The sequence below is a fragment of the Trachurus trachurus genome (genome assembly GCF_905171665.1).
Source record: "Trachurus trachurus genome assembly, chromosome: 23".
NCBI classification, from domain to species: domain Eukaryota; kingdom Metazoa; phylum Chordata; class Actinopteri; order Carangiformes; family Carangidae; genus Trachurus; species Trachurus trachurus.
The window spans coordinates 4,135,232-4,151,263 of record NC_139912.1 but is presented as its reverse complement, the minus strand read 5'-3'; the positions used below and the strand labels follow the sequence as shown (position 1 = coordinate 4,151,263).

Below are 16,032 nucleotides of genomic sequence, written 5' to 3'. Positions count from 1 at the left end.
ACCAGCTCACGGCTCCGCCGCTCTAAAAATAGCTTGCACCGACAATTAAAGGTAACGAACCTACTGCTATGACTATAGGGATTATGGCAATGGGCCAGTTTGCCAAAATGTTGAACTATCCCTTTAAATGTGTTTATGTGTCATTAAAGTGAAAGACTCTTGAGTCTCTCTCCTCTGAAGGAGTTCCCTCAGACTCTTGACCTCCGTCGGTCTCTTGTTTTGGTTTATTGTTGTCGGACGTTTCCTCTGATCCACTGACAGGATGAAGACGATGCACTCAGAGTTAATAGTCTTGTTGGACAGAAGGACACTAATACTGTCTAACACATCATAACATGAGAGACCTACAAGTGTCTTCTAGTACAAACCTTTTCATTTTGACGTTTCGCCGTCAACTTTGGTCGAAAGTGGCGAACTTTCTGTCACTTTTTTTTAATGCTTTTGGACCAAGTTGAAGCACATTTTGAGTGCTAGTATAGAATAGAATTTGCATAAAAAAAGAATAGCTAGAATAAATAATGTTAAAGCAGAAGTAAGCAATATTTTTGTGTTAATATAAGTCTTAAATAGTTATATCTTCCGACAGCAATCACTTACATAGAGTGTTTGGACCGAAACACGGGTCTGTCAGTCACTCTGCTCTGCTCTGAGCCGAAGAGAAAACTTTTCTCGTATCCTACAAGTTTTATCCAATGAGGAGAGAGAACGGCATAAAGGGGCGGTCCTCTCTGTGTGTGCAGCCAAGGGATGCGCCTGAATGTGGTGACGTAGGGACGAGGACCAATAGATCCATGACGAGGGCGGGGGCTGCTAACTCCATTGGCTGACAAGAAGTTATGGTGCGTTCAAGGCAACTTGTAACTCGTGTTTTTCCGACCTGTGAAGTCGTACCAGTTCGATCTGGTACGAGTTCACGGGTCGGAAGTTACGAGTGGCCGTTATAGTGACTTTCACCGGTAAAACAGGTCGGAGAAACACGAGTGGGTTGCCTGGAACGCTACAAAGTCGTAAGTTGTGACTTGAAGCTGTAATTTACGGTTTCAAAAGCCTGCCTGGAACGCAGCATTAGCGAAAACGACCGGATCGCTTACTTCTGCTTTAATCAATCCAATGTGTTGATTCTTTTATGTGTAAAAGAAAATCAAAAGTACTCGAGTTAGAATGAACCCTGTGACCATGAAGAGTTCAACCAAGCGAAGGCTGATTGTACATTACATGATGTTTGGGCGTGTTATAAACAGCCGTCAAAACGCTAATGTGCCCAAACCCGTCGTATTATTCCACAAACTGAAAACAGTCGCCAGCAATGAATGAGGTTAAAGTCAAAGTTTATTTATATGAAATCAAAACAACAAATATGAAATAAAGTGGGAGTAAAACACAACAGGAAGTGAATGTCAAGCTGAACTTGGACTGAAAGCCAGAGATAGTTCAACAAAAAGGTTTGACTAGAAATGTCGACCTTAATGAAGAAGTTGATGCGATTTAAAAGCAGAAACAGAAGAAATCGTCGAAGGAATAATAATAATAAGTGTTTCATTATCTATATTAAGTTAAATTCAAGTATTGACAAGTTAAATTTAGCAGCGACTGTGGAGGATGAAGCTGAATTCAGAGAAAACTGCTCTTTATTTATAGAAACACTTGAGCCGACAGAGACAGAGTTATTTAAACTCAGGTGTCATGATGATGTGTTTATTTCTGCTGCGTTTGGTTCTTTTGAACTCTGAACATTATCAGCCTGTAGTTTACTCCTCCTCTCCGACGTCTGAAGCTTAAACAATCGTAAACGTTTCACAGCTCTCGCTCACTGTGGTCTGTTTAGCTCTGCTCCTATACATCCAGACATTTAGGGCTCGAGTGTTTACCCCTCAGTGGCGGCGCTGTGATCTCACCGGAGGTCTCGTCATGACATCGCTGTGTTTAAAATTTTACACTTTTAAAAAGATCCACACACAGTCAGGAAACCATGTGACAGCAGCAGAGTCTCCCCAACATGTTCAGATGAGGTTAAGTAAACTAGTTATTTATTCAGTCTGACTCCATTTAATTAAAATAACTTTACCATTAAAGGGATAGTTCAACATTTTGGCAAATTGGCCCATTGCCATAATCCCTATAGTTTTAGCAGTAGGTTCGCTGCCTTTAATTGTCGTTGCAAGCTATTTTTAGAGCGGCGGAGCAGAGCAGCAGGTTGCTCAGAGCTAGCTAGAAGTAAATTCATGCAAAACCGCTGATGTGCGTTGCCTTCAGGGACAGTTTTTCCTCAAACAGTCTCTGAATTTCCCTCTAAAACAACTCTGTCTGGTAACGTTGTGTTATTATCTCATAGCGTGGTGAATGTGCAGGTCACAACTTGTCCACCAGAGCGTTGTGGAGTTGTTGGATTGTGTATTTGATGAGTTTGATGAGGGAAACCAAGAAATCCCATGAGCCTCCGTAGCGTAGCTCTGAGCAGCTCGCTGCTCTGCTCCGCCGTTCTAAAAACAGCTTGCACCGACAATTAAAGGTAACGAACCTACTGCTATGACTATAGGGATTATGGCAATGAGCCAATTTGCCAAAATGTTGAACTATCCCTTTAAATATTGGTGAGAATTAATAGTTAAATAATAATAAGGACATAACTTAATAGTCACAGAACAGGTTAGTGATAGGTAAAGTGTATCTGATGACAGATCCTTCACTACTACGAAACGGTAAAAAACCGAGTCAGATTCACTGAAGCCGTGTCTGTGTGGACGGACTCTCAGATTCCCCAGGGAGGGGTGGGGGGGTTAAGATAATAAATAGAAAATAAGAGCATTAAAAAACTGAACAATTTCTGCTTCATAAACAGTTTATTTTTTTCTGACTTTTCACTGAACTTTTATTGTGAGCGTTTTACGTCACCAAACCTCTAAAAGCTTCGATGCAGAGAGAGAGAGAGAGAGAGAGAGAGAGAGCTGCTCGTAAAAATGTGGAAAACTCTGACAAAGGAGGTCACAGGTTTCTTCTCTGTCAACAAACCCCAGGACAGAAAACAAAAACAAAACCAACAAACTCACTCAACAAAATGTGAATGTGTGTGAATGTGAATCCAGAGCCTCGTGTTCGTCCTCTTAGTTTCTACTGTTAGAAACTTTAACGTTTTATGTTTTAAAACCTTTTTTTTCTCTCTCAGAGACGTTAGGAAACTCTACACTTCCTGTTTTATTTTGAAAACCTCAGGGTTGTGTTGTAGTTGTGTTAACGGGAGGTGGACGCTCATGTTCGATTCCCATCCACAACAAATCACTATAAGTATTTAAATAGTTTCTTTTTTTTTTCTTTATTTAAATCTTCTTTCATAAAAGATGCCTCAAACACGTTCATTGTTTTTACACAGTCAGATTATTTGCAATTTACAGTTAATACGGAAGAGAAAAGACGTATAGGTGATAATACACAACAACCAAGACAAGTAAAAAGAATAATATAGATTTAAAAGATAAAAAGTGCATAATTTAAGGGCAAATATTAAAAACACAAAGCTACAGGAAGTTAATGTCAAGCTCAATTTGGACTGAAAGCCAGAGATGGTTAAAGGAAAAGGTTTGATTAGGTTTTAATGTCAACTTTTATGAAGAAGTTGATGTGATTTAAGAGCAGAAACAGAATGAATCGTCCCATAAACTACACATTTTCTTATAAAACAAGTTATTGTTTGCGGTTTTTCCCTCAAATAAAAATAAAATGCATTCCTTTTTATATATTAAAAGTGAAAATAAAGTATTAACAAGTTAGTTTTAGCAGCGGATTTAGTTGTTTTGTACAACAGAGGGGGATCAAACTCTTACTCCTCTAGAGTGATATCAGTCAGTTCATGTACAATTTTCAAAAACATACATTTTTATTATAATTTTACACTTTTCCTTATGAAATTCCTTTTATTTCTTTCAGTATCTGTTCATACCTGACTTATTTCTTTACTTCTCCGTTGGAGGAACAGAGTTTTATCTTATCTTTTTGAAGAAGTTGATGTGATTTCAGACGTCACGGTGGTTTTAAGTGAAACAGGACTGGAGGTAAATGTGACGTTGAGCTTCATTACAGTCGTGTGTGTTTATGTTGGACTTTATGTTTATTGGAGGAGGTTGTAAACTCTCTGCAGGTCCGAGTCCAAACGTCTTTTTGTTCTTTTAAAGACTCGACTCTTCTATCAGAGGAGTCAGATAAGGCTGTGTGTGAGCTGCTCTCCTCCCGTCGTCCTGTTCAGACTCTGGATCTTTTTGTCTTTTTTTTTTTTTTTGTACTGTAATGTCTGAAAACGTTCCTCTTTTTTTATTTATTGGATTTTTAAATCGACTCGTAATCGTATCGGTGTGTTTGTTCTCGATGGGACGATGACGACGGCTTCCAGACAGATTATTCGGACGAGGATGAGATTACACAGTCACTTTTTCCATTCACACACACACTCTCACTCACACACACACGCACACATACACACACACACACACACACACACACTCACACACACATACACACACACAGCTGGGCAGACATTTCATTTAACTGTAAATTAAGACGTTTGTTTCGGCAGCGTTTCCTTATAAAGCAGTGGAATAAAAGCGGAGCGGGCGATATCTCTCTGGACTGAACGGAGAGGAACATTTATCATAAACACAACGGAAAATATTTATTCAAGACGTTTCGTATAAGATTGTCTCATTTTTTTTACAGCACGGACAATGAAAGACAGAGAGCAGGGGAATATTTGAGTCCAGACTGACGCACAAAACGTCGACAGTGTGCTGATTGTACGGGGTTATTGATCAGATATTGATTTTTAAACCGTGTGCAAACACATCACTTAGTTGTAAAGGGAATAAACTGTAAAACTGAAGGGTTTGTTATTGTATCAGAGTGAAGTCTGGTGCTGTTTTAACTCTGCACCAGGAGGTTTATGGGTGTCTGGGAGATATGAGCTTTAATTTGAAAAGCTGCAAAGAGAGAGCCAACATTACTCAGTTAATGAATTCATCAATTAATGAATGAGTTTAACGGTAAAAACAATAAAGTCTTGGTTAGGTTTGTTATCTGTCTATAAAGTCCTAAATATTTATGACACGATACAATACGATACGCTACTATACAATACGATATGCTACAATACGCTATGATATGATACGCTACTATATGCTACGGTATGCTACGATAAGATACACTACGAAACGATAAGCTACGAAGCGGTACGATACGCTATAGTACGCTACAATACGCTATGATACGCTACACTACTATATGCTATGAGATGCTGCGATACGCTACGCTACGAAACGATAAGATAACGATACGCTATGATACAATACGCTACGATACACTTTGATACGTTATGCTACGCAACGAAACGATAAGATACGATACGTTATGATACAATGCGATAAGATACAATACAATACTCTATGATAAGATACGGTACGCTAAGCTACGATACGGTACGCTAAACTACGTAACGGTACGTTAAGCTACGATACGGTTAGGGCTTTGACAACGAACTTCGAAATTCGAATATAATTCGAATATTAAAAAAATAACCATATTCGAACGAATATTAGGGCAGTTCTAAATATTCGAACCTGTAATAAGCATTATTTTTGGTAAATGTGTTTGCCTGAAAACGTAGTTTTCAATCCAGATTAAAGGCTTTTTTCAGCCTGTTGAAGTTGTGAAACGCAGCTCATTAGCATTGATCACCTGGGGCTCCTGTACTTACAGTATGACGTTATCACGTCGTTAGCGCCTGACGCCTGTTCACACTTCTTCACTGATAAACAATGGCGGAGCAAAAGGCTGCGAGTGCGACCATAGATACTCTACAAACCACGGAGGGAAAAGTTGAAATATGTGTTTCCTCTACATTCATTTAGGAGTGGCGGGCCGTTTTTTTAATTGTCGCAAATACACCACCGCAGCATGTCATCCGTTCATTAATCTCCGCATAGCGCTGTTTCTTATTGGCATGCGTGCGCGCGCACACACACACACACACACACACACAGAGAGAGAGAGAGAGAAGCGCGCATGCAGCAGGCATGACAGTGAAAGTGAAACTTATACCGCGCCCCCCCCCCCCTCGTCGGACAATCCGGTCGCTTCGGGGGGGGGGGGGGGGGGTCAAAATATAAAAAAAATATTATCCATAAATATTCGAATATATTCGAATATTAATATTAATAAACAAACGAAGTTCGAATATGATTTTTTGGACAAATGTCAAAGCCCTAGATACGGTACGCTAAGCTATGCTACACTATGATATGATATGATGATAGAAGAGTCATCGCCAAAAGGAAATTCTTCCCAAAGGAAAAGTCCGTGTTTATTATGGGATTTACATTTTGTGTTTTTCTTCTTCTTCTTCTTCTTCTCCAGGTAAAATCATCATCGACGGGATCGACATCTGTAAACTCCCTCTGCCGACGCTCCGGTCGCGGCTCTCCATCATCATGCAGGACCCCGTGTTGTTCAGCGGATCCATACGGTAAACACACAAACAGACAAACAAACACACAAACAAACGAATACAGACTTCACTAAATCCCTCTTGGTTCCATCTGCTCACAAACAGAAACGACTTCCTGTTTATATTATTATTCCTGTGTGAGTTAATTTCTTAATCACAGAGAGTTGAAGGCAAATTAACGAATAAAAGCCCAGTGAAACCTGAGACATGAAGTTAAAGTCAAACTCTTCTCCCTCCTCTTCCTCTTCTTCCTCCTCCTCCTCTTCCTCTTCTTCCTCTTTCTCCTCCTCCCCTCCTCCTCTTCCTCCTCTTCCTTCTCCTCCTCTTCTATCTCTTCTTCCTCTTTCTCCTCCTCATCTCCTCCTCTTCCTCCTCTTTCTTTTCCTCCTCTATCTCTTGTTCCTCTTTCTCCTCCTCTTCCTCCTCCTCTTCTTCCTCCTTCTACCTCTTCTTACTCTTTCTTCTCCTCTTCCTCCTCTACCTCTTTCTACTCCTTCCTTCTTCCTCTTTCTTCTCTTCTACCTCTTCTCCTCTTCCCCATCTTCCTCCTCCTCCTCCTCTTTCTTCTCCTCTTCTTCCTCATCCTCCTCTTCTTCCTCTTTCTTCTCCTCCTCCTCCTCCTCCTCCTCTTCCCCCTTCTCCTCTTCCTCCTCCTCCTCTTCTACCTCTTCTTCTCGTCCTCTTCTTCCTCTTACTCCTCTTCTACCTCTTTCTTCTCCTGTTCCTCCTCCTCCTCTTTCCTCTCCTCTTCTTCCTCCCCTTTCTCCTCCTCTTTCTTCTCCTCTTCTTCCTCTTCCTCCTCCTCTTTTTCCTCTTTCTTCTCTTCTACCTCTTTCTCCTCTTCCTCCTCCCCCCTCCTCTTTCTTCTCCTCTTCTTCCCCTTCTTCCTCTTCCTCCTCCTCCTCTTCCTCCTCCTCTTTCTTCTCCTCTTCTTCCCCTTCTTCCTCTTCCTCCTCCTCTTTTTCCTCTTTCTTCTCCTCTTTTTCCTCCTCTTCCTCTTCTTCCTCTTTTTCCTCTTCCTCCTCCCCCCTCCTCTTCTTCCTCCCCTTTCTCCTCCTCTTTCTTCTCCTCCTCTTCCTCCTCTGTGTGTTTGTGTTACTGACTCTGTGTTTGTTATAAAAGACAAAGAGCATGTGCTGTTTGTTTGGACAGATACGCTGCTCCAGATAACTGTGTGTGTGTGTGTGTTAGTGTGTGTGTGTGTGTGTGTGTGTGTGTGTGTGTGTGTGTGTGTGTGTGTGTGTGTGTGTGTGTGTGTGTGTGTGTGTGTGTGTGTGTGTGTGTGTGTTAGTCTGTGTGTGTCCCGGCTCTTGTTTATGTGAACGTAATCCGGGGTGAATGGTCGACAGTAACTGTTTCACACTGTTGTCCAAGACGTTGCTGTTGTATTGTCACACCGTCTGACCACACACACACACACACACACACACACACACACACACACACACACACACACACACACACACACACACACACACACACACGTCATTTAACATCTGTACAGAACTTTATTTAAATTCAGTAAAAGACAGAAACTGGAGGATGACTTCATTAGATTTTGGTGGTGAAAAGTCAAACGTCCAGTTTAAGGCGACCTCATCATCCTCTTCATCATCACCAGAACTCCTGAAGGAAAAATCCCTTCAACTCTTCCACAAATGTTCCCTCACACTGTCGTTATGTAACGTCTTGTGGACAAACAGGGACGTAACGTAACCTGGAACTAGTCCGAGCGGCGGCGGCGGAGGGATACGAAACCCAACAAAAACAAACCAGAGTTGTTTTATTTGGTTCGTTTTCAAAATTCAAATCTGAGGCTGGAGCTTAAAAAAAAAAAATCATGTTTCAACTGAGAATCTATGAAAATAAGAGGAGCGATTGAAGGTTTCTTTCTTTTTTTAATGTTTTGGTTTCGTCTTGTTTAGTTTAGAGCAGCCAAGAGGTAATAATAACTGATAATTGATCTCTTTTAACTGCTGCTGCTCTGCTCAGGATCTTAAACCTCCGTGTTTATTTCACTGTTTCACACACCTGCTCCTCTTCCTTTCGACTCTGTCGCCATGGATACGTACAGTAAAACTTAATGTGTCATTGTCAAGTTCTGTGTATTTTTTTGGGACCACAACTCTGCCCCAACTTGAAAAATTGCTAAATCAACTGATGACAGACAGAGTTGTTGTAGAGGTAAATACAGAGACTGCTTGATGAAAAACTGTCCCTGAAGGCAACGCGCATCAGTGGTTTTGCATGAATTTCCCTCTAAAACAACTCTGTCTGGTAACGTTGTGTTATTATCTCATAGCGTGGTGAATGTGCAGGTCACAACTTGTCCACCAGAGCGTTGTGGAGTTGTTGGATTGTGTATTTGATGAGTTTGATGAGGGAAACCAAGAAATCCCATGAGCCTCCGTAGCATAGCTCTGAGCAGCTCACGGCTCTGCTCCGCCGTTCTAAAAATAGCTTGCACCGACAATTAAAGGTAACGAACCTACTGCTATGACTACAGGGATTATGGCAATGGGCCAATTTGCCAAAATGTTGAACTATCCCTTTAAAGTAATATCATATTTCTATTAGGTTCACATACATTTTCAATAATAAAGTCTCGAAATTACTCAATTTAAATAGCATGTTACTGACCAACACAAGCAAAAAGTCACGGAGAAGCAAAACCTCCACTCATCATCCACATTCAAAATCATCTTCTTGTTTTTATTTTATTTTTATTTTATTTTTATTTTTATTCCCAGGTTCAATCTGGACCCAGAGAGGACGTGTACGGACGACCGGCTGTGGGAGGCGCTGGAGATCGCTCAGCTGAAGAACATGGTGAAGGCTCTGCCCGGAGGACTAGGTGACCACAGGAGGCCTCACACACGTATAGATTAGTGTATACTGTATGTAATCACACTGATCGATTGTTATTGTGTGTGTGTGTGTGTGTGTGTGTGTGTGTGTGTGTGTGTGTGTGTGTGTTTGTAGATGCGGTGGTGACGGAGGGAGGGGAGAACTTCAGCGTGGGTCAGCGGCAGCTCTTCTGTTTGGCCCGAGCCTTCGTCAGGAAGAGCAGCATCCTCATCATGGACGAAGCCACGGCCTCCATAGACATGGCCACGGTGCGTCTTCGTCTCCGTTACATCACATAATAACATTAATAATTATCTTTTTTAGATTTTTTTTTTTGTTAGATTTATTTTGCACAGTTAAAAACACACAAGTAAAAGGAATAATTTGATATTTTACAGAGTTGGAAGAGGCAGAAAAAGAGCTTATTAGATGCCTCCACCTATAGTTAACAATGAGATATAGTAATGTGATATAAAAAAGAAAACAGGACACACAAATGAAGAATCAGAAATATATACATTATAATAATTAAAGAAAATTAATCATAGGGAAATTACACAAAGAGAAAAAAACTATCAAAATATGTGAATAACAATAGAAGAAACGAAAGAACGAAGTGAATAAACAACCAAAAAAATAGTTTCAAGGAGATTACACAAAGACAGTAAGTGTGTGTCTTGTCATTACTTCCATTATTATATTATTTATTTACAGAGCAGAAATTAAAAGACGTTTCAGACATCCTTTGTAACCTTTTACAGATTAACTTTTCTTTTTCAGTCAGAAAATAAAATGAGGCTATAAAATGATGTAATATCAATATTCTGTCAAGAAGGTATAAGAAAACATGTGAAATTGAAATTTTTAATAATAATATTTAATCTATAAAAAACAATAAATGGCACATTTATTTCTTAATAACTGTTAAAAGTGCTTTACACCACTAGTGTGATACTATTCACTATACACACACATTCACACACTGAGCTATTTTGGATTTAGTGTGACACTTTGGGGGCCAGGGATCGAACCTGCAACCTAACGATAACAGAAAAACACGTAACAATAGACTTTTAGAGTAATAATGATGATGAAATGGAACAAATTAATAGTTAAAATAAGTAAAAAATAGGATTACAAAGTGTAAAATCAGTTACAGGCTACAGAGAAAATATAAAAATGCCATTATAAATGAATTATATAAGGCCTGATTCTCAGCTACTGTGTCATTATTGATAATAAATTGATAATAATCACTTTAATTAACACGTTTTACTGTTTGTTTCCTCGCAGGAGAACATCCTACAGAAAGTGGTGATGACGGCGTTCGCAGACAGGACGGTCGTCACCATCGCAGTGAGTCTCTCTCTCTCCCTCTTCTCTCTCTTTAACTTTATAACCAAATAAAAACGACGACTGTTTGGACGTTTAATGGAGTCGAGTTCGGTCGAGCAGCTCCGAGTCTCCAGGTTTGTTCAGTGGTGACAGACGAAGGTAAAGAGTGATAGACGCCTCCTCTTCCTCCTCCTCCACTTCTCCTGTTTTTCCACCTGCACCGTAGTTAAAGATCCAGATGTTCCAGATGTTCTCAGTGTCCTTTGACCGTTCTCTCTCCTTTTTTCTCACCTTTGTGATTCTGTCTCGTCCCGTTTGTTTCCTGTTTTCCTCCCTCTCTCCATCTTCTTCTCCTCTACTTTCTTGTTTACTCTCTTCCTTCCTTCCTCCTCCTCCTCCTCTTCCTCCTCCGTCCTCCACCAGCACCGTGTGTCCTCCATCTTGGACGCCGAGCAGGTGCTGGTCTTCTCCTCGGGGATCTTGGTGGAAAGCGACTCTGGTCCGAACCTGCTAGAACAGGAGGAGAGCCTCTTCAGTGTGTTAGTGAGGACTCACAAGTAGACCCGGACCAGTTCGGACCGGTTCGGACCGGTTTTGGCTCAGCTCCGTCCTCTCCTGCTTCCGTCTTTTCTCCCTTTTCCACCTGTTTCCTGTTCTTCTTCTTCATCTTTGAGTGGGATCTGGGTCTGGTTCTGGTTCTGGTTCTGGTTCTGGTTCTGGTTCTGGTTCTGGGTCTGCTGACACCTCACTGCCACTGAGCCTGGTTGGTACCAACGGATGCTGCATGCTCCATGTGCATGCAGTGCAGTTTGGTCTGTAAAGCTGTGACTCCATTATGTTGCGCTCGAGAACAACTCGGAACTCGGGTTTTTCCCAAATAGAAAAAGTTTAAATCATCTGTTTAATTATTTTTTAAATGCTTCTTTTTTTTTTTTTTTCCTTTTACAAAGCATTTTACAAAGTAACACAACATGAACATGGGGTGTTTTCTGTCACAATGTTACAGCAAAACAATTAAACAATCAAGTACAACTTGATATAGAAAAAAAGCTTAAACAAAAGTAAAAGGGTGTTTCAGGGAAATGTACATTTTCCATTGCTTCCAGATGTCACTGAATTTCGATTGTTGGAGCCTCATTGAAAAAGTGATTCTTTCCATTACATACACATCGTAAATAATATCATACCATTCATCTATAGATGGGATGTCTGGTTTGAGCCATTTCTTTGTAATTGCTCAGTATTCCAAATAAATATTTATTTTTCACACTTACATTAGCTGAGTGTACCAGCCCAAAAAGAAGTTTGTCCCAGTTAAATGTTAAATGCTTCTTTTTATAAATTGTTTTTGTGTCCTGGATAATGTTTTAGTGCCTTAGCTACGTGAAGCACTTTGAATGCAAAGTTTGTCCCGGTCCGACATGTTTTTGGTGATTCTGGCGTCTCGAACGCTTTGAAGCGGGAGATTCAAAGTTCCGAGTTGTCTCGAACGCAGCATTAGATTAAAGACGAAGCTACGGCGTCTTCAGGATCAGATCAGGGGTTTGTTCTTGACTTAACTTAAAGCAGAAGTGAGTGATCCGGTCGTTTTCGCTAATGCTGCGTTCCAGGCAGGCTTTTGAAATCGTAAATTACAGCTTCAAGTCACAACTTACGACTTTGTAGCGTTCCAGGCAACCCACTCGTGTTTTTCCGACCTGTTTTACCGGTGAAAGTCACTATAACGGCCACTCGTAACTTCCGACCGGTGAACTCGTACCAGATCGAACTGGTACCACTTCACGGTCGGAAAAATACGAGTTTCCTTGAACGCACCATAACAGTCCTCGTCGCTACGTCACCACATTCACGGCGTTCCTTGGCTGCACACACAGCCCTGCATGCCGTTCTCTCTCCTCATTGGATAAAAACTGTAGGATACGATAAATGTTTTCTCTTCGGCTCAGAGCAGAGCAGAGGGACTGAGAGACCCGTGTTTCAGACCAAACACTCTATGTAAGTGATTGCTGTCGGAAGATATAACTATTTAAGACTTATATTAACACAAATATATCACTCACTTCTGCTTTAACTGAAGCCGGACTGCGGCACAATGAATTCTGGGTAAATTAAGAGGAAAAAAATGTCAGACCGTCTCTCAGCTCCTGTTGCACTCAGCAGAGCATGTTTCTATTTTTCGGAAGAATTTAACAGTTATGAGGACGTTTTACTTTGAAAATCCAGGAAAGACAAACCTCCACAGTGATGGATACCACATAAGAAAAATGTGAAACAAAAAAAAAAGAGTAAAATCTGGTTTTACAGTCTCTAAAAACACTGAACTAGGTCACAACTGGAGATTTAGTTTTTAGTTTTTCATCCCTGTTGGATTCTGAAGTTTCACATGTGAAGATCAAAGTAAAAAAAGAAATCAGAGCAAATAATCCTGTTCGTGTTTCTACTGGATCTGAGGAATCAAATTAGATTCACAGAAGATAAAAGGAAAGAAACTTCCCTGGAAAAGTTCTTGCACAAAACAAAACAAAACAAAACAAACATCCGACAGCGTCACATGATGAAGAAGCAAATCACGACATTATCTCGCTTTAATGCAACAAGAGTTACAGTAACACGACTTCCATGAGGAGGGTCAGACATAAAACACCAGATTCCAACCAATAAATGTGACTAAAATAAAACTGAAATAACCTTGAAATCTGAACTAATGAATGAAAAGATCAATTTGACCAGTTAAGAGCTGAATCACTGGACCAGAGCATGTTGGACAAATCTCTCTGTGTTTGTGGTGGATTTATGTTGTCGTTCAGGGCCGGCCCCTGGCATAAACACTGTATGCGGTTTTTTAGGGCCACAGCCGTTAGGTGGGGGGCCACATGATCAGAAAGGTACCGGGGTTCATTCAAGTCATTTAAACATCCTAAGGTCTGCACGTGCAGCTATGAGCCTTATATGTAATGTGAAGTCAATATTCAGCTTTTTCTTTATCTCACATTTGAGACATTTGGTGAAAATAGAACGGCAGAATGACAACATTTGTGCTCAAGAAGCGATTTTACAAAATTTCATTTTAGACTTGTTTTCTACACTTATCTATTACTGTATTCATATCCTATTTCAAGCACCAAAACAGTTCATTCTCATGACTGAAGCTGTGTTTTCACAAGGGATTTGATATTTTTCAAAAAGCAGACCTCAAATTTCCAGCATTTGGCCTAAATTATTTCTTTCTACAGTGTTCTAGGACAAACTGGCCTCAGTGTGCTTACAGCGGAGGTTCTAATATTTAGACATAAAACACTTGAGTATTGTTACATCTGCAAGTATCTTAAAATGATAAATTTAAGAAAATGTGTAAAAGTTGAGAAAATGTCCTCAAACCTCAGAGGGCATAAACACGTCTGTATTCAGTTTTAACCAGTGATTTGGTGTTTGTGCTTAGAGTGCAGGGCCAATCTTGTTTAGGGCCACCAAAATCCTAGGGCTGTTGTCGTTGTTACTTTTTGTCCACAACTTGACCGTCTCTGTGTTGTGTTTGTGTTGTATTTGTGTTTATATTGTGTGTGTGTGTGTGTTCATATTGTGTGTTTGTGTGTCCTCCTGTGTCTCCAGCACCGAGTCCACACCATCCTCACGGCCGACCTGGTCATCGTGATGAAGCGAGGAAACATCCTGGAGTACGACAAACCCGAGACTCTGTTGGAGCAGGAGGACGGGATGTTCGCCTCCTTCGTCCGAGCCGACATGTGAACCCTCAGATCGATCGATCAATCTATCAATCAATCAATCAATCGATCGATCAATCGACTCCTTTCTATCGTTTAAAGGGAGGCGGAGCTGAGACGCTGCGTTGAAGACGATAACACACAAACACACTCTTGTGTTTTCAGTGGATCTACGAACTCCGTCAGTCTCAGTTTGAATTTTTCAGACAGTGTCTTATTTATCAATACAACCGATCAACTGATCATCAGGTCCGTTCTTTGGTTTTTACCAGTTTCCATTTTAAAAAAATCACAAAAGCACAGATCAATAAACGGATCAGCAACAGTTTTAAAGGTGTAAAAGGTCAAAATAATCAGAAATAATAGAAATATATCAAAGATAAAAATTGAAATGACTCCATTGTCGTTAAATGTTGATTTGATGTTTTTTTTTGTGAATGACGGCTGACATCTTGTTTGTTGTGTTGCTAGGTAACAAAAATCCGAAGTCTTCCAAACGTTTCCTACAAACACAACAACGTCTTTCTTGACAAATTAAAACACAAACCAAACATCTGCTCGACAGCACAGTGACATTAACTAACGTCCTGAAACCTAATTTAAAAAAAAACAAAAAAAAAAAAACAGATATGAATAAAGTTTAGTGAGAAATTTTCAATTGGAGTGTCTTCCTGGTTAATGATCAGTTTGAATTGGAGTTAATCAGATTTCTGTTTTTCTTATCGTCAACACGTCTCATCAACGACTGAACCAACACGTAGACGAACATTTAACATTGAACATTTAACATTTAACATTGAACATAACCTCCTGGTTTTTTAAACATGAATCTATTTATTACTGAACTGATTTAATTGTTTAAATCTTCAAGAGACTTTGTGAAAAGTTAAAAAATTGGGTTTCACTTCAGGGTTGTAAACAGCAGAATTTAAATCTACAGACTCTTGAGTGAATATTTCTACACTGAGCTGAACTTCCAGGTCCAGGTTGGGATGTTTTTATATTAATAGAATTAAAAAAGTCTTTAATTATCTTGTGTAAAAAAAAACAAAAAAAACAATTTGTTACCTTCTTCTTTTAGATTATTCAGCACTCATATCAGTTTATACTCTTTATCACTTGTATTATGCAATAACGACAGAGGAGGAAGATGTTTTTTTTTGTTTTTAAATCCTTTTTGAAACGGTTGAATGTTGCATGGATCAATGCACTGATCAACTGATCGATGATCAATCGCTGTAAACGATTTTATATCAGAGGATTTTTTTAGACCCTGGTGCAGGATGTGCTACGTTTTGATGTTGAGTTCTGACGTAGAAGTAAAACTGATGGAGCGGCTGTGGTAGCTCTCTATATAAATCTGATGCTGCGTTCAGGTGATGTCGGGAGTTTTGAGTTTTTGCAACTTGAAGCTAAATCCACTCTGAGGTTGATTCTTTTTCCAGCATCGACTCAAACCTTCCTCCTTCTTCTTCTTATTCTGAACGAAAGAGTCTCACTTCCGGTAGATTTGCCGCCATTTTTTTTACATTTCCCGCCTGTTTTTGGGGATGAATTCTTCAGCCAATGAGGAGACGTCAAACCTCACAACGTCCTCGATCCTGCTTTGGATTTCCATCACAATAATGAACTGTACATCAT

At 40.0% G+C, this 16,032-nt stretch overlaps 1 protein-coding gene across 1 annotated transcript in view; it reads left to right on the top strand.

Annotated features, from left to right (window-relative positions):
- The window catches only part of abcc9 (ATP-binding cassette, sub-family C (CFTR/MRP), member 9), a 76,187-nt gene extending 61,056 nt beyond the window's left edge, over positions 1-15,131 (top strand). The window contains 5 exon segments of the mRNA XM_083999574.1: positions 6,397-6,505; positions 9,238-9,341; positions 9,470-9,603; positions 10,628-10,690; positions 14,279-15,131. Coding sequence (XP_083855700.1) covers positions 6,397-6,505; positions 9,238-9,341; positions 9,470-9,603; positions 10,628-10,690; positions 14,279-14,416 — 548 coding nt within the window. The 3' untranslated portion in view covers positions 14,417-15,131.
- Positions 15,132-16,032: the final 901 nt, after the last annotated feature.